Source organism: Rhodamnia argentea, chromosome 4 (assembly GCF_020921035.1).
Source record: "Rhodamnia argentea isolate NSW1041297 chromosome 4, ASM2092103v1, whole genome shotgun sequence".
Taxonomy (NCBI): Eukaryota; Viridiplantae; Streptophyta; class Magnoliopsida; order Myrtales; family Myrtaceae; genus Rhodamnia; species Rhodamnia argentea.
In genome coordinates, this window is record NC_063153.1 from 14544253 (window position 1) to 14569571 (window position 25319).

The 25319-nt window shown below is 42.1% G+C and overlaps 3 protein-coding genes and 2 pseudogenes across 3 annotated transcripts; 2 read left to right on the forward strand and 3 right to left on the reverse strand.

The window, feature by feature from the left end:
- The first annotated feature begins 230 nt into the window (after positions 1 to 230).
- Positions 231 to 945, forward strand: LOC115749193 (40S ribosomal protein S30). The gene is made up of 3 exons (XM_030685905.2): positions 231 to 386; positions 490 to 627; positions 760 to 945. Exons 1-3 carry the CDS (start codon positions 383 to 385, stop codon positions 804 to 806), a joined length of 189 nt encoding a protein of 62 aa, XP_030541765.1. The 5' UTR covers positions 231 to 382; the 3' UTR covers positions 807 to 945.
- Positions 946 to 1964: 1019 nt separating this feature from the next.
- On the reverse strand, positions 1965 to 4938 carry LOC115749177 (annotated as a pseudogene).
- Positions 4939 to 6201: 1263 nt separating this feature from the next.
- LOC115749176 lies at positions 6202 to 9368 on the reverse strand (annotated as a pseudogene).
- A 2762-nt stretch (positions 9369 to 12130) lies between these two features.
- Positions 12131 to 16103, forward strand: LOC115749189 (ribonuclease III domain-containing protein RNC1, chloroplastic). Its single transcript, XM_030685899.2, has 5 exons — positions 12131 to 13033; positions 13891 to 14095; positions 14514 to 14714; positions 15191 to 15277; positions 15725 to 16103. Exons 1-5 carry the CDS (start codon positions 12243 to 12245, stop codon positions 16043 to 16045), a joined length of 1605 nt encoding a protein of 534 aa, XP_030541759.1. The 5' UTR covers positions 12131 to 12242; the 3' UTR covers positions 16046 to 16103.
- A 5323-nt stretch (positions 16104 to 21426) lies between these two features.
- Positions 21427 to 22981, reverse strand: LOC115749214 (transcription factor RAX2-like). Its single transcript, XM_030685941.2, has 3 exons — positions 22674 to 22981; positions 22344 to 22473; positions 21427 to 22206 (listed from the first exon to the last, which is right to left on the reverse strand). The coding sequence occupies exons 1-3, from the start codon at positions 22807 to 22809 to the stop codon at positions 21741 to 21743; spliced, it is 732 nt and encodes a 243-aa protein (XP_030541801.1). The 5' UTR covers positions 22810 to 22981; the 3' UTR covers positions 21427 to 21740.
- Positions 22982 to 25319: the final 2338 nt, after the last annotated feature.

Sequence of the window (25319 nt, forward strand, 5' to 3'; positions counted from 1 at the left end):
TTGATAGGATCGTCAATTTTACCGATTCTGGCTTTCAATATCTATTTCTCCTTTATAAGGAACGTTAATAGCCCAAAAAGGAAGATGTGGGATAAATTGGGAGAAATTCAGATAGAAACATCATATAAGGTCTCGTGAGCATTGCCCTTCCGTCGCATTTTCTTTCGAAGCGTTCCACTCTGGGCCCCACAGAGGTCCCTGAAATGGGCCTGAGGCCCATGAGGAAGTCTCGAGCTTTCAGGCCCAGCCCATCCTCTCCGTCTTCTAAGTGCAAACACCTATAAAAGCAGAAACCCTAATTTCGTCTCGCCTCTTCAACATACGCACCGCTGACCCAACGACGCAGGCAGAAGCGAAGCGAAGCTCTGTTTGACACTTCTCCATGGGTGAGCTCCGAACCGAAGCTCTTAGCCGTCTCCGATTCAGCCTCGTTTTCCGAGGGTTTTGATGGTGGGTGATGATTTCGAGTTTTGTTCTCTTTTCTCGCAGGTAAGGTCCACGGATCTCTGGCTCGCGCCGGTAAGGTGAGAGGCCAGACGCCGAAGGTGGCGAAGCAGGACAAGAAGAAGAAGCCGCGCGGCCGCGCCCACAAGCGGATGCAGTACAACCGCCGGTTCGTCACCGCCGGTAACGACCGAGACTCTCTCTCTCGTCCCGATTTGCCTCCTGTTTACATCCGTATCGGTTCTGTGCATTTTCGTAATGGTTTCGTTAACGATTTATTGATTATTGTCTCTGTCAAATTCTGGTGCTGTGTAGTTGTTGGCTTTGGAAAGAAGAGAGGCCCCAACTCGTCTGAGAAGTGAGCTTCATTGAGTCTTAAAGGAAGAGGGAGCTATGTAGGTCTACAAAGATGGGATTTTTGGTTTCTTGTTTGTTTAGTGGATTGTTATGCTTTTGATTTTGAGCTTTGATTGCATACTCTGGTCTTGGTGACTTGCAACTTACTGGATGTTGCTGAGGTCTTAAGTTGTTGGTTTTGGATTACTGAGCTTTCTCCATATGCTTTTGCTTGATACCCGTAATCGAACATGATGTCAGCGTTTGATGTGATGTTTTCGTTCCCTAAACATTTCTGTATGTAGAGGAAGATGGGCATTCTAGCAAGCATTGGGAGATGTCGAATGCCCGATTCGCCTGGTAATGACTGGTGTCTGGCAAAACTCGTGAGTTCCCTTAGGATTTGAAGAAGTCGAAGTCTATTCGTTTTATATGGTGAGACCAGAGAGAATGTCCGGCGCTTAACCCAGGTGTAAGCTAAGCTAGTAGGTTTTGGCTTGCGTTGCATATCGAAGAATGAATGATGAATCATTAGACTTGTCCTGAGATGGCCTCTGAACTTCAAATGTGCCGGATCATGATGATGGTAGCTGGCAAGTGTTGCTTGATAGGTTAGTGTTGGTCCTTGCGACGCTTGTATGGAATGTCGCATGCATGCCTGTGGAATCTAGGAATGCCAGGGGGTTGAATTTGTGGTCTTTAAGTAAAAGTCGGGACGCTGGCTGAGGCTGTTTTGCAGTGGCGCAATTTGGCGATTCATAACATTGCGCGTACATATTTCCAGCTATTAGGACACTGTATATGAGTTAACCCCTAGTATTTCCAGTTGTTAGAACCTCTCAAGTTCTTATGTCCAAAAAAAACCATCAACTGTGTAATCGCACGGCTGTCCGATGGCGGGACTAGATCCTGTCGCAGATGGTGGGTTGAGGTGCTAATATGTGCCGCAATATGCACTTTGGGAGCAATTATTGTTTGAGGTCGATGATAGATACTTAACATATAAGGTAAAGACCGGATTCTATTGCTGCAAAATTGCAATCTTCTAGCTTGCTCAAAACAAAAATTCCAGCAATCGAGGCTGAGGTGAGGTCGCTTTAAGGACACAATGACTACTTCTAAGTTCTATGCCCTACCTTTCCAAACAGTAGTTAGTTCCTTTCTTCCCTTTTTGGGGCCATAAATCTTGATATGGCTGTTGGCTGTCTTTAGTTATCAGAAGCTTAAGACAAGTTCACATCGAGAAAGCACAAGGACCTTACAGTTCGTCATGAGAACGTCCTTTTGCCGTGACCAAGTTTTGTTGGTTCTCTAGTATGTACCGCGTTGCAAGTGCCGCATGAAGAGCCGCCCCGTATGGAAGCGCATCTTCGTTAAGCTTGTAGTGTGGGGAGTGGCCAGCTTCCATCTTCCCTAGGCTCTTGTCCTTCATCCCGACAAAGTAGAAGTAAGCTGGGATCACCTCCGAATAAAACGAGAAGTCCTCCGAACCCGTCAATGGTTTCATCTCTAGAACGTTGTGTAGGCCCAGCATGTCCCGTGCGACATTCTCGAAGTGCTCGTGCAAAGCTTTGTCGTTAATCGTCACCGGGTAGAAGGGCATAGAGCTAAACGAGACCGTCACATTGCACCTCTGCACGCTCGCTTGTCTCGTGATGACCTGTTACGTATTGTAACTTATGGTATTATGCTCCGCAAGATTTTTGAATCCTCCGAAGCCTAAAAATACTCCAAACGGTGAAAAAAAAATTGAAGTAACTTTGAGACGGGGTGCGATTAATGGGAAGATGAAAGAGCATTGCTAGTTAAGCGGAGATGAAGCTAAGGCAAAACCGGAAGGATCTCACCTCTTCGATTCTTTGTCTAAGTCGGATGAAGCTGTCCTTGGAAAGTGCCCTGAATGTGCCACCTATAGTCACAGAATCAGGAATCACATTGAACGCGCCGCCTCCTTCGATCTTAGCCACTGTGACCACCTGCACGTATTCACTTAAGATTTGAAATGCCGATTGGACGGCTGGTAATTCGGTCATAGCCCTGACTATGAGGATCAGATGAGAAATCCCGTCGAACTTGGAATGTACGAGGAGATTTCATCCATAACTCATGAATAGAACGTCCATTAAGTGATTCTACAGCTCAGTTGGCTGATGCAAAGAATTTGCTGTGTGTGAGAGAGAGAGAGAGAGATAGAACCTGGGAATCTAGTGGATCGGCTTCACGTGAAATCAGATGCTGCAGACTAACAATCACGTTGGATGCTGCTACAATCGGATCTATTGTGTGCTGCGGAATCACCGCATGACCTCCATTTCCGGTTATTACTGCCTCAAAGAAACCACATGCCGCCAAAAGAGGACCGGATCTGGTTGCCACTGCACCGATGGGGAACTTGACGGAAAGGTGCAGTCTGAAGATGGCATTAACATTTTCCAGGGCTCCATCATCTATCATTTTCTTCGCTCCTCCGCCTCCTTCCTCGGCTGGTTGAAAAACGAGAACCACTGTCCCCTATAAACAAAAAATCCATCTACTCGTCAGCTCTAAGACAAGGAATGACAAGCAGTGTACACAAAGATGTATCTCCACCGGAAGAAATGAATTTTCAAGGTAAAAATGCAGTTCTGCAGAAGAGATCAAACATTCCCCAGAAAAGGAAAGGTATAGGTTTCCTCTCCAGGGATGTCTCTCGCCCAAACATGCAAAGCTCAATGATTACCTATGTCATTAGAGTTCGATAATGAAAAGCTTCTCTTACAATCCAACGCTTAAAGATATTGTGCAGAACACATAAGGCAGTCACAGTTAGAGAATTGAAGCTAGTCCATTCTAGTTTTAAACATCTTTTGGCTCATTTCTGCAAACTAGTACTGGAAAGAGAGTGGAAGCACTGTAGTTTCCGGACCAATTCCAAAGGTCGGTTAAGCACTCGGGCTTAAGTCGAGCAACTGGAGAAAACAAGCGGGTCGAAAACTGTCAGTGAATGTTAGAACCGAAATATATCTCAGCGTAATAGTCGTGTAGCGTATGGTTATGTCGGAACCGGTTGCCTGCTTCTTTACTTTTTAAGTGAAGTTGCATTCCCTTCTAGGTGATTGATGACAAAGCTCAAACTTCGGGTGGAAGCTCACAGACCAGTTACATCGAGAAGAAGAAACCTGTAACTGGTCACGATGACGTTGAAGCAACTTGGCTGCGCCGAGAAGCATAGCAACATGACCATCATGTCCACAGGCATGCATTTTCCCAAGTACTTTGCTCTTGTGCTCCCACTCTACACTTTCCTGTAGCAACCCAAAAGCCTCATCAATTCTGTTTCTCTTCAATAGCATTAGCATCTCATATTAGTTGAACCAGTACACTATTACAACAGCCCAAAGTAACTTCTTATAGTCACCTGAATAAATCAAGATCATGCCAAATTCAGCAAAGCATTGTAAATCAGCTAAAATTTCTCTGCAAGGGTCCACCACTTTACTTTTCCTGTTCAGCCCAAGGACCACTATTTGATCAATTATCCTTGGAAGTCCATGTAAACCCACCCTTTCTTCTTTCCTTCTCTCTTCTTTTTCATCACATGGCACAACTGCATATTTAGGTTGACTTTTCTGTACTTTTTTAACACTGCAACTACGTCCCCAAAAGAGGGGGGAAAAAGCAAACTTTTAACAAACCTCCATTGCCAAAGCGTCCATATCAGCTCGAATTGCTACAAACGGTGGCTTCCCAGTTCCGACGTAGCCCACAACGCCAGTTACAGCAAGTGGGTGTTTGTACTGGACACCCATCCGATCAAGCTCTGACCTTATGAGCTTGCTGGTCTCAAATTCCTCGAAACCAAGCTCTGGGTACTCGTGTATACTCCTCCTGATGCTCACCATGTAGTCCACAATCTCTGTTTTCTGAGCTAAATTCAGAAAATCCACTGGGATCTGAGCCAGTTGTTCTGGGGTCAAACCTGGTTTGTATGAACACAAACATGATCGTGGGACGAGCATGTGATGAATTAGAAGCAGAAGTACCCATTTCGAGATTCCCATCGCGTTAATACGGAGCGAGTGACTCCGTAGAGATTGAAATCTGAGATGGTTGGGAGACCTTGTGGAGATACAACAGGTGTGGGTTTATATTTGTAATGGAATCGAAACAAAAGATGCTCCTTTTCTTTTTCTTTTTATTTTTGTTTCTTGAATGGAATGCAAGAACCTCGGTTTGGCGGGGACAAGAAATTGACATTGGCGAATTGAAAATATTTTGTTTGGCCAAAAAGAAACTGCAAACTTTTTCCAGAATTTCGTGGACTACTGTTATCTCGTTGGTCTGCAAACAGATGATTTCTAAATTTTGGTCCAATATGCAATATCGTCTTGAGAATTTTAATTTGTTCAGTGATCCCTAGACTATTAATAAATATTCAATATAATCCCTTAACTATATTGATACGTTCAATATTGACCGTATGTTAATCTTTTACGTTTTATCGAGTTAGCAGAATCTGTTGGTATGCTTACAATTCGTTAGATTTGAACGGTGACCAACAGAAAAAGAAGTTATGCGTGAATTATCCAAATAAGATGTTCATCTCAAACTAGGTAAAAAAATCCATGCATAATATATATTAACCCCATAATTTTTTCCCTTTTTCAAAAGTAGATGGACATGTTGACTCGTGAGCTTTAAAAATCTAACTAAGCATATTAGAACCTTCCTCATTGAATAATATCTGACTTGTCATTTAAATAAATTGAACGACAACATTGAACAAAATAAAAATCCAAAAATAACATCTTACATTGAGCCAAAGTTTAGAGACTACTTATATCATTATCCCTTTCCGTTTAAAAATCTCATTACATCTTTTTTTGTCGTACTATCGCATAATCTACCATAAATCATTCATATCATAAATTTAAAAATCTCTCTATGAGAGAAGGAAGACGAGTATACACAAAAAAGCATCGGGATTGCCTGTTGCTTGTTAGGTTAGCCTTGGTGCTCGGGAGGCTTGTGGTAGTCACCAGAATGTCATGTGCACGCTCGTGGAATCTAAGGCATCTTTAAGTTCAGTTGGAATGCTGGTTGAGGTTGTTTTACAGTGCACCATTTAGCAAAATTACATCTTTTAGGTAGGAGAAGTGGCACTGTAATCCGAATCTCTAGAGTTCTTACTGCCAAAACAACCTCGGTCACGTAAACCCGTGGCTACTCCGGTGCCGACACCTCGTAATGGCAAGGTGAGCGGCAAGAATAGATCCCATCTCAAATGGTGGGGGGCAAACTGGTCTGTCTTCATAAATGGTGAAACATAGCCAAAAGTAGAACCCAAAGTAATGTTATGTGCATTGACGTACTCTTTCATAGTAGCTATTGTTTGAGGACAATCATATGAAGCCTAACATGTAAGGTAATAACCAGATTCTATCACTGTGAAACCACAATCTTCTTGCTTGCTCAAAACAAAAGTTCCAGCAATTGAGGCCGAGCTAAGGTCACTCTAACAACACAATCGCCGCAACTGTGTCCTACCTCAGCTTGCAGGCTGCAATGATCAGCAATGCCATATTTACATACAGCTCCAAACATTTGTTTCTTTTTTTCCCCGTTTGGGCCATAAATCTCCATGTAGTTGTTGGCTGTCTTAAGTTATTAGAAGCTTAAAACAAGTTCACATCAAGAAAGCACAGGCACCTCACAATTCGTCGTGAGAACTTCCTTTTGCTGCGCCCGACTTTTGTTGGTTCTCTAGGATGTATCGCATCGCAAGTGCCGCGTGAAGCGCCGCTCCATATGGAAGTGCATCTTCATTGAGCATATAGTATGGGGAGTGCCCTGATTCCATCTTCCCTAGGCTCTCGTCCTTCATCCCAACATAATAAAAGTAACCCGGGATCACCTCAGTATAGAACGAGAAGTCCTCTGAACCCATCAATGGTTCCATCCCTAGAATCTTGCGTGGGCCCAGCATATCCTGCGCGACACTCTTGAAGTGCTCGTGCAAAGCTTTGTCGTTAGCCGTCACCGGGTAGAAGGGCTTAGCACTGAATGAGACCGTCGCATTGCACCTCTGTACACTTGCTTGTCTCATAATGACCTGTAACATGTGTTTAAATAGAATATGTTTGTAACTTAAGGTATTACACTATCCAAAATTTAAAATCTTCTGTAGACTTGAAGTATTCAAACGGTGAAAGAAGGCATAACTTTGAGAATGGGGGGATAAATCAGAAGATGAAAGGGCACGTTGAGTGGAGATGAAGCTAAGGGAAATCAGATGGATCTCACCTCTTCGATTCTTTGTTTAAGTTGTATTAAGCTGTCCATTGAAAATGCCCTGAATGTGCCACCTATAGTCACAGAATCGGGAATCACATTGAACGCACCGCCTCCTTCAATCTTAGCCACCGTAACCACCTGCAAGTATTCATTTAAGAGTTGAAATGCTGATTGGGGGCTGGTAATTCAGTCCCAGCCCTCCCTATGAGGATAGGACGAGCTAAATCCCGTCAATCTTGAATCGTAACAGGAGATTTAATCCATAAATCATGATTAGAACGTCCATTAAATGATTCCACAACTCCATTAGCTCATGCAAAGAAATTAGTGTTGCAGAGAGAGAGAGAGAGAGAGAGAGAGAGAACCTGCGAATCCAATGGATCGGCTTCACGTGAAATGAGATGCTGCAGACTAACAATCACATTGGATGCTGCTACAATCGGATCAATTGTGTGCTGTGGAATTGCCGCATGACCTCCCTTTCCGCTTATTACCGCCTCGAAGAAGCCACTTGCAGCCAGAATAGGACCGGGTCTGGTTGCCACTGCACCAATAGGGAATCTGACAGAAAGGTGCAGTCCGAATATGGCATTAACATATTCCAGTGCTCCGTCATCTATCATTTTCTTCGCTCCTCCGCCTCCTTCCTCAGCTGGTTGAAAAACAAGAACCACCGTCCCCTGTAAAAAAACGAAAGACAAGCAGTGTACACAGAAATAAATCTTGATCAAAAAGAAGTGAATTTCCAAGGTAATAATGCAGTCTATCTGCAGAAGAGATCAAATATTGCCTAGAAAATGAAAGGTATAGGTTCCTCTGTAGGGATGTCTCATACACACACGCGCGAAGGCTCTTTCTGTCAATGATCACCTACATTGTTACAGTTTGGTATACAGAGCAATTTGCCGATCGTATTGAATTCTTAACCATGGAGGACAATTAAAAGCTTCTCTTACACTCCAACGCTTAGTGCTATTGTGCAGAACACACAAGGCAGTCGTAGTTTGAAAATTGAAGCTAGCCCATTCTAGTTTTAAACATCTTCACCCCAGCACTTCAAACCAGTATTGGAAAGAGAGCGGCAGTACTGCAGTTTCCAGACCAATTCCGAAGGTCGGTTGAGCACTCAGACTTAAGTCGAGCAACTGGAGAAAACAAGCGGGCCGAGAACTGTTGTGAATGCATTCCATTGTAGGTGATTGATTTTGCACATTGATTGACATAGAAGCTACAATACATCCACAACATGACTACAGGAACAAAAGCTCAAAACTTCTGCTGGTGGAAGATTCCTGACCAGGTACGTTGAGAGAAAAAGAACAAACCTGTAATTGGTCACGATGACCTTGAAGCAACTTGGCCGCACCAAGAAGCATAGCAACATGACCATCATGTCCACAGGCATGCATTTTCCCAGGAATTTTGCTCTTGTGCTCCCACTCTACACTCTCCTGTTGCAACCCAAAAGCCTCATCACAATGTTTCTCTTCAACAGCATTAGCATCTCAAATAAATTAGTGATCCAGTACACGATTACAACAGCGAAAGTAACGTCTTATATTCAAATGAATAAATCAAGAGCATGCCAAATTCAGCAAAGCATTGTAAATCAGCTCAAGTTTCCCTGCTAGGTCCACCCCTTTACTTTTCCTGTTCAGCCCAAGGACCACGGTTTGATCAGCTCTTGGCAGTCCATGCAAATCCACCCTTTCCCTTTCCTTTTCTCTTCTATTTCGTCACATGACACGATCGAGTATCTAGGTTGACTTGTCTGTCCTTTTTTGACAGTGTAACTAATCCCCAAAAAGAGGGGGGGAAAGAGCAAACTTTTAACAAACCTCCATCGCCAAAGCATCCATATCAGCTCGAATTGCTACAAACGGTGGCTTCCCAGTTCCAATGTAACCCACAACACCAGTAACAGCAAGTGGGTGTTTATACTGAATACCCATCCGATCAAGCTCTGACCTTATAAGCTTGCTGGTCTCAAATTCCTCAAAACCAAGCTCTGGGTGCTCGTGTATCCTCCTCCTGATGCTCACCATGTAGTCCACGATCTCGAGTTTTTTAGCAAGAGTGAGAAAACCCACTGGGATCTGAGCCAATTCTTCTGGGGTCAAACCCGTTCTTGATGAACACAAGCATGATTGCGGGATGAGCACGTATGGAATTAGAAGCAGGAGGACCCATTTCGAGATACCCATTGAGTCGAGACTCCCAAAGCGAGCGAGATGAGATTGAAATCGGAGAAAGTTGGGAATACTTTGTGGGCGGATACAGGTGTTGGGCTTCGTTTGTAGCAGAGCCGAAGCAAAAGATGCCCCCTAAGGGCGCGCATCGTAAAACTTCTGATTCTGCTTCAGAAATCAATTTTTGATTAAAAATTATTATTTTTATTTTTACCTCAAAAGTTATTTTTAATCAAAAAAATTCATTTAGTAATTATTGAAAATTTTTACTTCTAAAACATTATCAACACAAAATATTCTGCAAAAAATTATTAGCGATGACCAAAAAATTTCTACTTCATTTTTTAACATTTTAAATTTCTTTAAAAATAAAAATTTATTTTTTATTTTTTACTTCGATGGCCAGAAATGATGACTTGGCGGCGGTGGTGGCTAGCGCGGTGGTCGATGGTTGACGATAGAGGGCGGCGGTTGGCGGCGATTGTGGCCGGCAAAGGTTGACAGTGGGCGGTGATTGGCAATTGGTGGCGGCCGGTGGTGGTCGGCAGTAGTCAACGGCGGTGGTGGCCGGCCGTCGTAGGCGGCAATGGGCCGGCGGAGGTCGGCGATGGTTGGCTACCGGAGGCGGTAGACGGGTGGTGGTCGGCAAAAGTCTACGGTGGGCGAGGGCAGCCGATGGTCGGTGGTTGGCGGTGGTCGTGGGTGGCGGTCGGTGGAGGTCGACGATGGGCGGCTATTGGCGATGGTCCGTAGCGGCGATGGTCCGTAGCGGGGAAGGTTAGCGGAGGTGGATATGATCGAAAAGAGGGTGAGGGTGTAATAAAAAGAAGGTGAAGCGAAAAGTACTTCTTGAGTTTGAGAAGTTATTTTTTTTTAACTTCACAAATTGAGGAAAAAATAACTTCAAAAGTATAAATTCACTTCAGAAGTGGAAATTTCTTTCAAAAGTAAATTTTTTTACCAAACTAATTTTTGTTTCAGAAGTTATATTACCAAACGGATTTCTATTCCACAGGCATTTCTGGAGTAAAACTTCACTTTCAGAAGTGAAATCATGCGTACCCTAAATTTCCACTGCAGTCCTTGGAGTTGGCAAATGAAAAAGATGAAAAAAACGGATTTCTGACACGAAAAAGAAAAGAAATCCAAATGCGAGAACCTCGGTTTGACGGGGACAAGGAATTGACATTGGCAAATTGAAAATATATTTTGTTTTTGGCCAAAATACTTAAAACTGGTCTCCATTTATGTTAACATCGTCTGAAATGCTTTTATCACACTGAGAATAACGAGCTTCCATTATACTTGACAATTCCATTATGCTTTCATTTTAGTGATTATCCAATCCGATAATATCGCGTTTTTCCTCGAAATGTCGGTAACATAGTATATAATCTCAAATTGTAATAACAACCCTGCATTAATGATTTCCCCCAAGTTATGGCAAAGTTCGTGCAATTCTCGTAATTCGATCGCACTTAGGTTGAGCGACTTGCTATCTTAATAGGTAATAGAGTAACGGGAGGATACTATCACTTAATTCCGGCTAGTGACTTATAGTTTCTATCCTTAATAATTGTACCTCCAACCATTTTAATTTACTTGAAGTAACTATAAACTCGATTGCACATGTAATTCTTACTCCTTTATGCATAGTAATTCCGGTGTCATAAGGTGTGGAAATATTAGTATTAAGTGATCCGGTAATATTATAGCAAATAGATAATGTATTGAAAGTCCTAAAACTTATAAATGAAGTATAATTGAGTCTTACTTAAAACTTTCAAAAAGAGCAATTAAGTCTTAATACTTTTAAAAAGCTCAATTAAGTCCTAAAACTTATCAGAAAGTGCAATTGAGTACTAGAACTTTCAAAAAGTACAATCAAGACATAAAACTTGTCAAATTGTTGAAATCAAGTCCTCCTATTAATTGCACTTTTTCAAATTTTTAGAACTCGATTGCACTTTTTTCAAAGTTTTATGACTCGATTGCATTTTGATGATAAGTTTTAGGACTTAATTGCACCTTTTAAAAATGTTACGACTTGATTGCACTTTGGTAATAAGTTTTGAGACTTAATTACACTTTTTAAAAATTTTAAGACACCATTACATTTTGATAATAAGTTTTAGGGCCTCCGTTGCATTTATCCCGTAACAAATCATCTCAAACTATAAAACTGTAAGTAAGCTACGATCCAAATGCTCTCTCTTGTAATCCGGCGGCCCACATTGGTCCGAGGGAAAATTTCAATTAAGGGCTCGAAGTGCCCTCATTTTATCAAATAAGGACATAAAGTGGTCTTTGTTTCAAATAAAGAGCGCCCTCTCGCCTGTGGTTGTCATCGGGGTCGCTTGCTCATTAGCGAGAGCCGACAACCCCGCCGGACTAGGTGAAGGCCATCACTCTCTCTTGGACCTGGGTGAGGGTTGCAGCCCTCTCTTGACTTTAGTGAGGGCCTGTTGGCCCTCGCCACTATCGGCGACCCCAACGACAACCTTCGCCGCTAGACCGGTAGGCGAGAGGGGGCTACCTCTTGATTGTGTGTGTGTGTGTGTGTTTTTTTTTTTTTTAAGAAAAAGATAAGAGGAATAAACAAAGAAAAAATTACAAAAATTTCAAAAAATAAATGACGAAAATGCACCTCATTAATTAGTGAGATGCCTTTTTTTAGGCTGATATAGCCACTTTAGATTCTTATTTAAAATAATATCCATTTCATATCCTTATTTGAAACAATATAGACACTTCAGATTTTTATTTAAAATAAATTTTATTTTAAATTTTTATTTAAAAAAAATAGCATTTTGAGCCCTTAATTGAAGTTTTGGCCGATTGACCTATGTCCGACCAAACAACAGAAAAAAAAAAATCACTGCCTGCTCATCTACACGCTCCGAAAAAATCCTGAATGCTCCTCTCGCTGATCAGTCTATCGCAGCACAGTTCCTCCATTGATGTCCTCCCGAACCTCCACCAAACCCTAGTTATCTTCTCATGGAGCTCTCTTCTCCCTTCACCAATCCACCCACCACCAAGCCTTTCTCTTTCTCGTCCTCCGTCTCTCCGTTCCCGATCCAAATCCGCCTCAAGAATCCCAGGAAGAAGCTCCCCGCTTCGCAGAGCCGCTCCATTTCCGCAGTCGCCGTCGGCCCGAGACAAGAACCCCCCAGGAACAGCCCCCAAAGGCTCCTCAAGGAGCTCGCGGAGCGCAAGCGAGCCACTTCGCCGAAGAAGAAGGTGCCTCCGAAGAGGTTCATCCTGAAACCCCCTCTAGACGACAAGAAGCTAGCCGACAGGTTCTTGAACAGCCCTCAGTTATCCCTCAAATCGTTTCCCCTGTTGAGCTCCTGCTTGCCCTCTTCCAAGTTGAACAATGCCGACAAGACTTGGATCGACGAGTACTTGCTGGAGGCGAAGCAGGCTCTCGGGTACCCTCTGGAGCCGTCGGACAGTTTCGGGGACGACAACCCGGCGAAGCAGTTTGATTCACTGTTGTACTTGGCCTTCCAGCACCCGTCGTGCGAGCGGACGAATGCCCGGCACGTGAGGTCGGGGCATTCGAGGTTGTTGTTCTTGGGGCAATATGTGCTGGAATTGGCGCTCGCGGAGTACTTTTTGCAGCGGTATCCAAGGGAGTCCCCGGCGCCGATGAGGGAGAGGGTGTTTGGATTGATTGGGAAGAGGAACTTGCCGAAATGGATTAAAGCTGCTAGCTTGCAGAATTTGGTATTCCCATATGATGATATGGATAAGCTGACTAGGAAGGACAAGGAACCGCCTGTTAAGTAAGTTGTTTTGGTACTTTGGCTCTAGTTTATAGTTAGTCTGAGGTTGGATTTTTCTTATGTACTTTTGGAATGCTAGAGCACTGATGATTGGTAAATCAACTTTTGAATGCTGAATTCTGAGCAATTACTATCGTGATGGGTATGATTTTATAATGGGAGAGCTTTCATTTTCACTTTGTCCTGGTTGTGAGTGAAATTTTGGTGAGGTTGTGCTTTTGTGCTGAGCATAATGCTATCATGTTCAAACATATAGCGACAATTGATGGATTGGAAAGGAAACAGATGTGAAATCGGACTTTAAGCATGTGCAAGGTTAAGCAAATGGGTTGTGGCTGGAGCATTTGAAAACTTTCAGAAAATGCTGAAGGTGTGAGTTGAAAGTGCTTCAATTTTCAGAATGTTCTCACTGGGCTCTCAATAGTGGGAAGATGGTGAATTGGTGTTGATTGAATGTCATTAGCATCATCTGGTGGGAACCTTGATAGACGCAGAAAAATGAACAAGGCGAAACTGATTGGAATGTGTTGTTTATTATGATATAAGAATGACAGTTGTCTTCTGATGTATATCCTTCTTCCACATAGGATTGATCGATTGTCAGGAGAAGAATTGATGTGATTTATAATTTTTCACTAATCAATGAAAAGCTCATGCTGTCTATGAATTATCAAAACTTCATGCGCCGTGGATTTATGTTTTTTTATCCATTAGAGTTTTATGAGCTTTTGTGGCATATTACCTACCTAAATATCTTGCCGCAAAAATTATTCACCTTCAGAAATGAGTACTGCGGATTCTTTGTTTTACTTAGTGAACATCCTCTTTCATTTCACTAATACATATATGCCATATAGGTCGGTTTTTTGGGCTCTTTTTGGGGCAATATACCTGTGCTTTGGGATGCCAGAAGTATATCGCGTTCTTTTTGAAGTATTCGGAATGGATCCTGATTCTGAGGATTGCCAGCCAAAACTAAGGAGGCAACTTGAGGATGTTGATTATGTATCTGTTGAATTTGAGACCAAAATGCTCAGCTGGCAAGATGTTGCTGTCTACAAGGCAAGTAATTTTCTGCTTTCCTCTTCGTACTTAGCATATAGTAGTTTGTGGCCCTTAAAAAAAAAAAAAAAAAAAGAAATGGCCAGGAAGAGAACTTGGGAAGCAAATAATTCGTCATGCTCCAGAAGGTCGAAATTGTTTCATTATATCAATAAGCAATCGGAAACTTTCATGAACACTCGTCCACAGTCATTTGTTCTCTCACAACTGGTACTCTCAATCGGGGAGTAAATAAAATCAATGGGAAATGATTTCAGATCAAACCCGGAAGACACTTTTAACTAAGAGGAGGTGGTGAAGTCTAGTTGACAGGTCAATGTGCGTTCATGTACTAGGTCATTATGTTGCACTTGGATAGCAAGTTTAGAGAATTGTTGTTTCATCCTTGTGAGAGTTCCGGATACACTTTTACTTGCAGCCTCCAGAAGATGCACTCTTCGCACATCCGAGGCTTTTTAGGGCTTGCGTGCCGCCGGGAATGCATCGATTCCGTGGAAACATATGGGACTATGACAGCAGACCGAAAGTTATGCAAGCTCTGGGGTATCCCTTAAACATGACAGATAGGATACCTGACATTACCGAAGCCAGAAATATTGAACTTGGACTTGGGCTACAGGTACTACTTCTTTGATCCTCTTTTAATCAAGCTTTATGTGGTAATAGAGAAATCACCATATTCTGCAACATGCCTCTAATTTAAGTACATAAGCTTTCAATGACATGGGGTCCTCGCTTTAGTAAAGAAAGAATATCCTTGGAATTGCTCGACATACCCTTTATTTGTTTATTTCTGTTTTGGGGTTAAGACACTACTGGCTTCTTTGTTGGACAGGTTGGCAATCTTTAGATTAATGTGAACTCTGAATTTGAGCTAAAAATTGTGGAACTAAAAGTAAGCACTCCAGTTCGTGAATGTTTCACGTCTTTCATTTAATATGACAAGATTTCGCATTTGCTTCGACGCTACAGGAATTATTATGTGCACATCATTAGCTTCATCATGTTGTGTATTTGACTAAAATTGTCAAGGTCAAATTTGAATGGTCTGGTGTGGCTTCCTGAACCACTGTTTCTCCTGTCCTTCCCATGCAGCTATGTTTCTTACACCCATCAAAATACAAGTTTGATCATCCTCGATTCTGTTACGAGAGGTTGGAGTATGTCGGCCAAAAGATCCAGGTAAATGTCTCTCTTGCATCGGTTACAGTAGAAGATGTTTGGTTGCTCAAAGATATTGCTTTGTGATGATTTATGGAAAAGTACCCGGTTCCTTCATTCGAATTTGATACTAAAATGAAACGGCAAGCAAGAGCAGTATATAGTAAAGGATGAAAAGAAAGAAACAATTCCTGAAGTTGATGTTTCCATTGACTTCAAATGTGTACAATTAATGCGGCCCTGTCGATTTAAGAGGTCGGAATCCAAAACTGCTTGTTCCACAAGCAATTACTAAAGTTTAGATCATTGAGATAACTTGTCATCATATGTCCTAGAACTTACATAGATATTAAGTCTGTTTATCCAAAGGATGAAGAAATAGGTGGGGCTTGCTCATAGAAATTTTTTTTAGTTCGATCCCAAAGCGCATTATCGATGTCCTTCTAATTTCCCTGTGCTGACTTGAAGGATCTGGTGATGGCGGAGAGGTTGCTGATGAAGCACCTAGATGCGCCCGGGAAATGGCTGCAAGAGAGGCACCGGCGTCTCCTCATGAACAAGTTCTGCGGGAGGTACTTGAGGGACAAGCATCTCCATCACTCAATCATCTACTCCGAACAAGTTCAGGACTCGTACGAGCACAACCGACGGTTACGGAACCCGGCCACGACGGCCGTGCAACAAGCGATTCACGGGCTCTCGTACACGGTGTACGGGAAGTCGGACGTAAGGCGACTCATGTTTGGTGTTTTCGACTTTGAGCAAATCCAGCCTAAAGCTGTCGTTTAAAACGATTTGACGAAATTGCAAGCTTCCAAAATAGTGAATAGAGTCATTTTGTGCCTTACAATATTCGAAATGCTTGCATCTAATACGAAATTGTAAATCATGGAAATAGTTGAACAGAGCTTCTAACGATTCGCAAATACGATTAGAAAGCTTGAAATCGGATGAAGTTTTGGCGAGCAACTTAGCGTCATGTGGAGAGATTCTCAGAATTACATCGCTTGCCATCAGCCGTTCGGGAGTCGCTGCTTTGGTCGTCGAGGAATTCGAAATGAGAAATGCAAACCGCGACGACATTCTACAACAAGTTAACATGAGAAGGATTCTTCAAAGGACGACATGATCGGCAGCCTCCAAATTCGATTTAGGATGAAAGAATGATCAGATTAAATGAATCGGCGATGATTTCCGTTTACATCGAGAGATTAAAAAATGGGAGGAGCTACTACAAAGTGTTGGGGGATTCGATTCAGTGGATGATGTAGGTGAGCACCAGAGCTAAAAGCATCAGCAAGTAGGCAACTCCCTGATCGATCGCCACTCCTACACAAGCACAAGTTCATTCCACAAGCTTCACCACCATTTCACATCACCAGAGAAAGAGAGAGGGGAGAGGGAGAGAGAGAGAGAGAGACGAACCGTCGCTAGAAGGAGCAGGCGCTGGGCTCTGTGCGACGCCGGCGGCGGAAGGCAAGACGAAGACCATCAGGAACGAGAGCAGAGCGACGGCGGCGAAGCTCATCCTCAATCTCAACACCTCCATCGTCGTCTCTACTCTCTCGCTCGCTAATCTCTCTCTCTGCAAGTGCTCGCCAAACTGATGTTTTGATCCAAGGGAGAGAGAGTCGGAAAATATATTTGGATTCTAAAGTTGTTGACCGTTGATGAGATGCCAGCTGTACGGGCAGCAAGCCGCCAGGTGGATTCGAGCTGTTATACCCCACTGAAGACAAAAAGTTCCTTAGGTCCGCTGCGAAGTGTTGAAAATTATTTAGGCATCCGTCGTCCAGTTGGACGGGGCAACATACCATGTATGCTTCGATGGATTGTCGCATAACTATATTTATCCTATGCCATTCAATTAACAATGAACCCATACAGTACAACAGGAAAATTGTCCATAAAGTCCTAAACGTTTTTAATTGCTTCAATTTAATTCTAAACATTCCGAACGATCATCCAAATAATAGATGTATGACTGAATTGGCAAGTTTTCAAAAAATATATGACTAAATTGACAGTACTAAAAGGCTTAAGATTAAGTTGGCACAATTATAAGATTTATGACTGGATTATCAAAGTTTAGCATGTGCTCATGACTCTGCGTTAGGTACATCATACTCTGTTGATGCCGATTTTACACGGCCAATGTCGTCGGATATCGAGCGTGATTTATATTTGTATAAAATGAAAATTTCTCTCTCAAATGAAGGGAGATTCCCTGGCAACTCCCACGTGAATAGAAATGAGCTAATTCAAAATGGTTCTTCTTTTCCGCCGTTGGGGGGGCCCCTTTTCCTCGTGGGGAGGTTCTCTCGTCCAGATTCGTGGCGTTAAGAAATTCAAAAATTGAGGAGCCGTTATCTCCACCTCGACCGTTTGACTTGGTCCTGCCATGTTCGCTCCACGGTCGAGAGTATGACGTGTCAGGGTTTCTGAACCGATAATAATTAGATTCGTCAAATTGGTGAGCCGTCGGATCCAAAAAAAAAAAAAACCAGGTGAATCGAGTCGGGTTGCGTTTGGATCGGGTGAAAAATGGCCCGATCCAAATTAACTCATTTTGACTCATTTATATTCAATGCAAATCTAATTATCTGTACTCAACCCAACGTATATTGCTAAGATACTGCTTCCATATTTAACACGATCTAGGAAAAATTATTTCTCATAAAAATTATATCGCTAAAACACTCTAATGCGATACAAATCTAATGGACAATTTTTATAAAATTTTAAAAGGAAATTATGAAATTATACATGATTTTTTTTCCTTTTCTTTTTATTTTTTCCTTTTCTTTTTCCTTCTAAGCCCGGCGAGGGTCACTGGCCGTGGACGAGGACCGGTCCTCTCCAGTTGCATCCCTCGCCCAACGGCCGAGCCTTCGCCGAACCTCTTAGAAGGAAAAAGGAAAAGAAAGATAGAATAAGAAATTATAAAATAAAATCAGAATTTTTGTAAAAATTATAAATTACACCAAACATCTCTAGCTCCACCGGTGAAGAACTATTTTTCATATGAGTTAGAAATGGATTAGTTATCAACTCATGTAAGACCCATTAAGTTATTTTTATTAGACAACCCATTTATGACTCACTTAAACTTGTTTTTAAAACTTAAGGCAACACATTTTTAATGGCCTAATCCCCAAAAAAAAGCCTCTAACTTTAGCATCTGTCTCAATTATCTCATATTTTTACTTTTGTCCTAATTCTACCTCCTAATACGAAAAAAAAAATCCCCAACTTTAGTACATGTCTCAATTATACCCATTTTTTTTTGTGTCATAAAAACCTCATAACTTTACTTTTGTCCCAATTCCACCATCGTCGCCCTTCCGTCCATAATCACTATTAGTTAATCCTATGTGGCTCGAATTTTCTCGCCGAACTAACTAATGAATTTTCGAAATACAAAAATAGCAAGTTTCCCGGACGACGAGATTTGGGATTGTTTGCCCAAATAATTATAGGGAAAAAGCCACCAAAAATCCTAAACTATGTCCGTTATGACACATTTATCCCAAACTTTTCTTTATGACACAAAAAACCCTTAACTTGTACACATGTGACACATTTACCTCAAACTTGTGCTCGTGTGACACATTTACCCCAAACTTTTTGTTGTGACACTAAAAACTCCAAACTTATATTCGTGTGACACATTTACCTCAAAATTTTGAGGTAAATGTGTCACACGAATATAAGTTTAGGATTTTTTATGTCACAAAAAAATGTTTTGAGGTAAATATGTCACACGGGTATAAGTTTAGGATTTTCAATGTCACAAAAAAAATTTTAGGGTAAATATGTCACACGAGTATAAGTTTGGGATTTTTGGTGTCACAAAAAAAAATTTAGGGTAAATGTGTCACAGTTGGCATAGTTTAGGGTTTTTGGTGATTTTTTCCCATAGTTATATATTCAAGTCTAGCCGTTCTTTGGGCTGTCGAGTATCAAGGACAATCCGAAACGCGCTATCTTGAGTGGCTCTGTACCTCCCGGCAATGTATAGGAGAAACAGACAACAAAAGAAAAATTATAGATTTTTTTCATATCAACTTTGCTTAGGTATAGTTCATTAACAACGTGGTAATGCCACGTAGGATTAACTAATGGTGATTATGGACGGAAGGCTAACAGTGGTAAAATTAGAAAAAAAAAAGTTAAAGGTTTTTTATGAGACAAAAAATAATTTTGGATATAATTGGGACATATGCCAAAGTTGGAGATTTTTTGGATATCAGGCAAGTAGAATTGAGACATCACCAAATATGATTTAAAATATGAGTTCTAGACCCATTTTTTCACCTCTAACAATAATTCAGTTCCGATCATCGGTACATGTTTAGAATAACTTTCGGGTTCATTCCATATGAACTCCGTTCTCTCATATGACATTATGCTCGTCGCGTTGCCGAGTCCGTATCGGATTCGAGAAGATGTGATTATGTGAGCCTGGCAACTTCCTTGAAGCAACAATCTTTAGCAAGTGCTGGGGACTGGTGTGCCGGGATTCCCTCTTGCTAAGTCAAATCCTTAGGGCACTAAGCTTTTGAGAGATGCTACAGTTCACTGCTCACTCCTTTACATGTAGTTCGGTCCTCTGTTGCACAGGATGGAGGTTTTCAGGAGAACTCTGGTGTAGAGAGAGCTGTCACAAGAGCAGCTGAACACAAGCCCTTCTTCTCCATGGCTCTTTCTATTTCCCCTGCGATCCGGGATCATTCTGCGATTGATTCTACGAACCAAAGGCCTTGTCTTAACGTGCGGTGTCGCCATATGGACGCTCTTACGGCGTCGCCCTCTGTTTGCATTTACTTCTCGCGGAGGAAAAGCATAAAGTGGAGGGTGGTTTCAAAGGGAAATAGCCGACCTAATGAAAGCGAAAAGAAGGATAAGAAGAGAGAGCCGAGGACCATTTGCAAAGATCAGCCACTAGGAAAAATTTAGGGTGTGGACCTCATGGAGATGACTCATGACAAAGTTGAACAACCCCATTTCCTGCCATGTTCATCTGTCCTTCTTTTTGCATGAAAGAACAGCTGGAGAGCTTCATGAGCCTACCAGAAAGTGCATAAAAGGGCTCACTTCATCATAGACCAGAAATGGGAGACTAATGCACATATGGAAGACCGAAAAGGATGGATCAGATGTAATATTATACAGCAAAGCTGGAAGAAAATAAGTGTGGAGGTGCTGCACAAAGTAGACAAAGCTCCTTCCTGTTGACTCATGGCACACTGTTTGAGTCTTGCAAGATCTTAATCAGAACAAGCACATTCAATTCATTTAGTGGAGGCAAGTGTCAGCCTTTAGCTTTCAATGATTTTTCTTTTTGGGCTGCCACAATCAATGGATTTTTCAAATGGGTGTTTAGTAAACAAAGCAAAATGTCAGGAAGTGAGGAAAGTTCAGGGAAACAAGGCCTGTGAGGAGCTGATTTGGGGTCTCCCTGCTTCTACTAAACTCATTAGATGAAATGAATTGACTAATCTAATTTCATCAATTCAAAGATGTGATGTGAGGCACTGCTTTTAGAAATTAAAGGCAACGACTTGACTTCATTGAACCCTCGTCCCTCAAAGGGGACTTCTTACTTTGTGGCGGGAACGGCTGCTCTTTCGGTATAGTTGAATGTAACACGGGAAAAAGCAGAGGCGTCGATCCCCGTGGAAATAGTCTATGATCTGGAAATTTCCGAGAACAGAAGGTCCCGAGGGGACAGCGCAGCCGTTGGAAGAGTCGTAATTTGGACCGAAGAAGATACGCCGGCTAGAGGAATCGATGCGAGAACAGATTGTAAAACAGATTTCATCGGGTACTTTTGAGGAAAGGCATTGGCTTCATCATACTATCGTAGCAGTCACGGTATACATTTCGCCAATTGGCTAGCGCTCACCCTTCGAGGATCGTCGCGTCGTTCTCAAGCGAGCGATGTGTGGACCATCATGCATGTGCACATACATACCCGAGAGTGGGGAAGAGAGCAAGAGAAGAAGTTATTTTCCGGATTGGAGTCTTTGTTTGATCTTAGCATGTGTCTTATATCCTGCATGCAGAAAGACAGGATCCTACACAAATTTTTGGGGAAATTGGCTTTTGTCGAATGCGTCGCTAACAAAATCAAGACTTGATTTTCCAGTTTTGAGTGAGTCAGCTGATGTAAATTCATGAGCAAACTTTGCTCATTGCATTTCTATGTTCAATTACATTGATTCATCTTGATACGTAAACTGAGGATATACCCGGGAGATTCAGATGAGTAGGCCCTAGCGAAATATACATCATGATAAAGAACAGCGAAATCTCGCATCTAACTTCGACTTAATCACCGCTCAGACCGCTTCCATAGAATTAAGACAGGAAAATTTCCCATCACCTGCTGAAAAATCTGAAGGTCCCTAGTTTTCTTTCTTTTCTTCTTGGGTTGATGACTTGACCAGTGAAGGTGACATCCGGAAAACATGAACTGTGTTTAGTTGCTCTGATCTTGGAAGCCAAAGTCATTGAGCATACTATCCCAATCAAAGTCCAACGGGACTTGGTCCTGTTCGGAACCGCCGTTTGCAGACACCGAATAGTCGCTCTCCATCGCCACATCGGAATGACTCAAACCTTCTGGCGTGGACGCCCGTAGATGGCTAGAATCGGAAACTTCGGTGAGCCTTGCACGACGGAGAAGACTCGGCTTCAAAGTGGGTGTTCCTGGATTGAAGCTCGTCTTGGAGAACCCTATGGAATTAACTGCATATTCCCGATTCTTCGTCTCAGGATCGATTGGGGCCGAGTTCCGTGTCTTGTCCTGATAATCAAAGTTACTTTGAGGCAATGTTTTCAGAGAATCCATTTGCTGCATTAGCTTCTTCTTCAGCTTGGTATTCCAGTAGTTCTTCACATCATTGTCCGTTCTTCCTTGCAACTTGGAAGCAATTACCGACCACCTGAGTCGACAGCAACCATTAGTGTTTCTACCGATTTTCGCATAACTAAAATCTTGTGGACTTTTGTCGAAGCCTAATGAAATTAAAATAGTGTACGAAAGTTTCTGATTTTGCAATGAACTTTGTTAAAGCTTTGCCTGGTTCCTATGGTCAAGAAAAGATTGCATATAACGTCATCCTCCTCCTTGGTGAAACCTCCATGCTTTATGTCTGGCCTCAGGTAATTCAGCCACCTTAACCTGCAACTCTTTCCGCAGCGCTTGAGCCCTTCAACATCATCCAAAACGAAGAAGACCCCATTAATCATCCAGATGAAACAATCAAGTCCTTCAAGAGAAGACGGAAAAACGAGAACTTTTCACACAATCCTGACAGTCCTGAACTCCACTCAACCATGTTTCTTGCAGTTTCAAGTTGAAAGGAGTAATCAGGTAGAGAGAGACACACAGAGAGAGATAGAGAGAGACCGGCTTTGCGAGGAAGAGCGATCCAATTGCCGCCTGGTCCGTACTCGCGTATGTAGTTCACGAGGGCGGCATCTTCTTCAGGTGACCAAGGCCCTCTCTTCACGTTAGCCTTGTCACAGCAAGGAGCTCTTACCATGGCCGCCACTCGGTCAAACCAGACAAGCACTCAGGGACAGCAAAACAGCCAGCCAGACACAACTTCAAGTTGGTCAGAGAGCCGATCAACGAGCACTTGTGACTCTATATATAGAAGAATTGAGGCTGGATGAGAAAGTTTTGGACACACACACCTAGGCCTCATGACTGCGCAGTCTCTCTTTTACCAATCATAGCACTTGTCTTGATGCAACGTTTGCTTGCAGCTGCAATTTCTTGTGAACTTAAGCGAGAGAAGAGAGCCCGGTCAATGCGGATGCTTGTGAAGAAATGTCATTGCTTGCCTTTTGAGGTCATCTCGTGGAAATTTCTGATGAGCAAGTCGTCGAAGACCTAGTTCTTTGCACATTTAACCCTCTCATAAAAATTTGCGAAACCGGGCCTCTCAGCTTTTAACGCACATTGCTCTCGGTTGGCCTGAGACACAAGTGCAGTAATTGATGATTCGATTCCTGGATCCGGCTCAGGATACTCAGAGATACAAAAGCATAACTCGCGGATAATATGATAAACAGAATCGATCAGAATACCGGTAATACTGAAAATTTGTTTGAGATGTAGCACATGTGTCATGTTTGTATGATTTGTTTCGACTGATAGAGAGTTTAGCATATATCCGATGGTGTCTACTTCAAAGCCGTCCCGACAGACGGTCCCTAGAAAAAAAAATTTCTTGGTTGTGCCGTGCTGTGCTGTGGTGAAGTACTCTTGTTTTATCCAGATGTCGTTTCTCTCTTCACCCTGGTAAGATAATGACCTGATTTTTAAACACAAGAAGAGAACCGATGTTTTAAGTTTGATTCCAGCCTTGTGTAGCTCAGATTATTCAGAGGGAGGAACCATGACGGCGGGTTGTCATGTTACTTCTCCTTCAAGTAGTCGGCTGATTATGGTCGCGTCCTTGAATTATTAAACCAAAACAAAAAAAATCATATGTAAATCTTGATAATCCATCCCTTATTTTTCGATAAATGAAAAGGTCACCGGCGTCCGGCGTCTTCCCTTAACGTTACCATAGGAATTCCGGATCTACAACTCGAGCCATTATCGCTACTCACTTTGAGCGAGCTCGTTAACAAAGCCCTATCGGGGTGTCGATAGGAATAGAGTCGGGGTTATTTTACGCCATCACACGATCGATTCTATGCCACGGACAAGCAACGATTTCCCGAGATCGAGGAGCAGCCCGAGGGATTTCGAACCCGTGGCTGGGGACTCCAAGTCATCTTCTAGCCCAACCACAATGGTGATAATTTCACACGGCGATGGATTGTACGTGAAGTGATGCACCCAAAATAGACAGGGCTACGCAATCAAATCTTTTTGTTAGTCAAGTCGGGTGTCGTGTTCGAGAGAGATTTGATTAGTCTTATTTGGTAGATATATGTATGTGTGTGTAATAATCGCTAAAAAATAAATTGCTAAAAGAAATTGATGATATTAAGATAATATTTTTGATAAAAATAAATTAACAAAAAAATTTAATTTTCTCCGTCGCACCGGCGCAGGCCCGCTCTAGTAATCACAATAACCAGAGGAAAAACAGGTTTTAATTTGATTCTTTTCTAGTGAGCGAGATGTGAGTCCAATCTTAGAAATGGGCCTCCAGTTCTGGGCTTCAATTGTGGGCCCACAACATGATAAAGGCCCAAAGCCCAATTAGACCAACCCCAAGTCGAGCAATTTCTGACACCATCAATAACCGACATTGACAAACCTAAGAACAGTGATCATGTAAGGGGCCCATTAAAGTTCGACAAGCTCCCAACAAGTCAAATCTCATCATCTTGAGACTTTAAGAAATGCTGCCAAAAATCAAATCAAGAATTATCAATTCGGATTACACAAAACCAATCAAACAAAAGTTACAAGTGTCTTTGTCGAAAGTCGCCGATTTGACAATAAAAATGAAATAATGAAAAAGCAATTCATGCCTCCTTTGTGTGACTCATTGTAATTTCTATAGGATTATAATTTGCTCCGTGCTTTGACGCTCATGAGACAACATCGAAAAATCAAATAAATCGTCGAGATGTATATGAATATTCAATATGTCGTGGTTTTAATTCGGATCGGTTTACTTCCTTAATTTAGAAGAACCAAACCATTATGTGTAATGGAACAGGGAAAAAGTATCAAAAAAAGTTTTAAACTTATTATATTCGTATCAATTCAATCATAAATTGTTTAATTGGATCAATTTAGTCTTAAACCTATTGTATTTGTACAAATTGGGTTCATTTGACTAATTTTGATCGAAAATCGCCGATATGGACGACGGCCGTCCAATGTGGCATGACGTGGATAAATTTTACGTTTTTTAGTTTCTTTTTTTTTTTAATTTCTTTACTTTTTTATTTGTTTCATTTTGGCCGGTCACCGTGACCCTCGTCGGTCGTGGGCGAGGGCCGTCAAGTAGTGTCCACATCAAGCTGGTCATGCCAAATAGCATATCCGACGTCCATGTCAGCAATTTTAGGTGAAAATTGG

Bases quoted from the DNA above. Each gene is read 5' to 3' on its own strand.
- LOC115749193 (XM_030685905.2), top strand. The intron at 628-759 runs GTAACGACCGAG...GGTGCTGTGTAG, and splicing joins CCGCCGGTTCGTCACCGCCG to TTGTTGGCTTTGGAAAGAAG.
- LOC115749189 (XM_030685899.2), top strand. From the start codon at position 12,243: ATGGAGCTCTCTTCTCCCTTCACCAATCCACCCACCACCAAGCCTTTC. The intron at 13,034-13,890 runs GTAAGTTGTTTT...TATGCCATATAG, and splicing joins GACAAGGAACCGCCTGTTAA to GTCGGTTTTTTGGGCTCTTT. The intron at 14,715-15,190 runs GTACTACTTCTT...CTTCCCATGCAG, and splicing joins AACTTGGACTTGGGCTACAG to CTATGTTTCTTACACCCATC.
- LOC115749214 (XM_030685941.2), bottom strand. From the start codon at position 22,809: ATGGTAAGAGCTCCTTGCTGTGACAAGGCTAACGTGAAGAGAGGGCCT. The intron at 22,474-22,673 runs GTCTCTCTCTAT...ATGATGTTGAAG, and splicing joins CGCTCTTCCTCGCAAAGCCG to GGCTCAAGCGCTGCGGAAAG. The intron at 22,207-22,343 runs GCAAAGCTTTAA...CTGTCGACTCAG, and splicing joins TTCTTGACCATAGGAACCAG to GTGGTCGGTAATTGCTTCCA.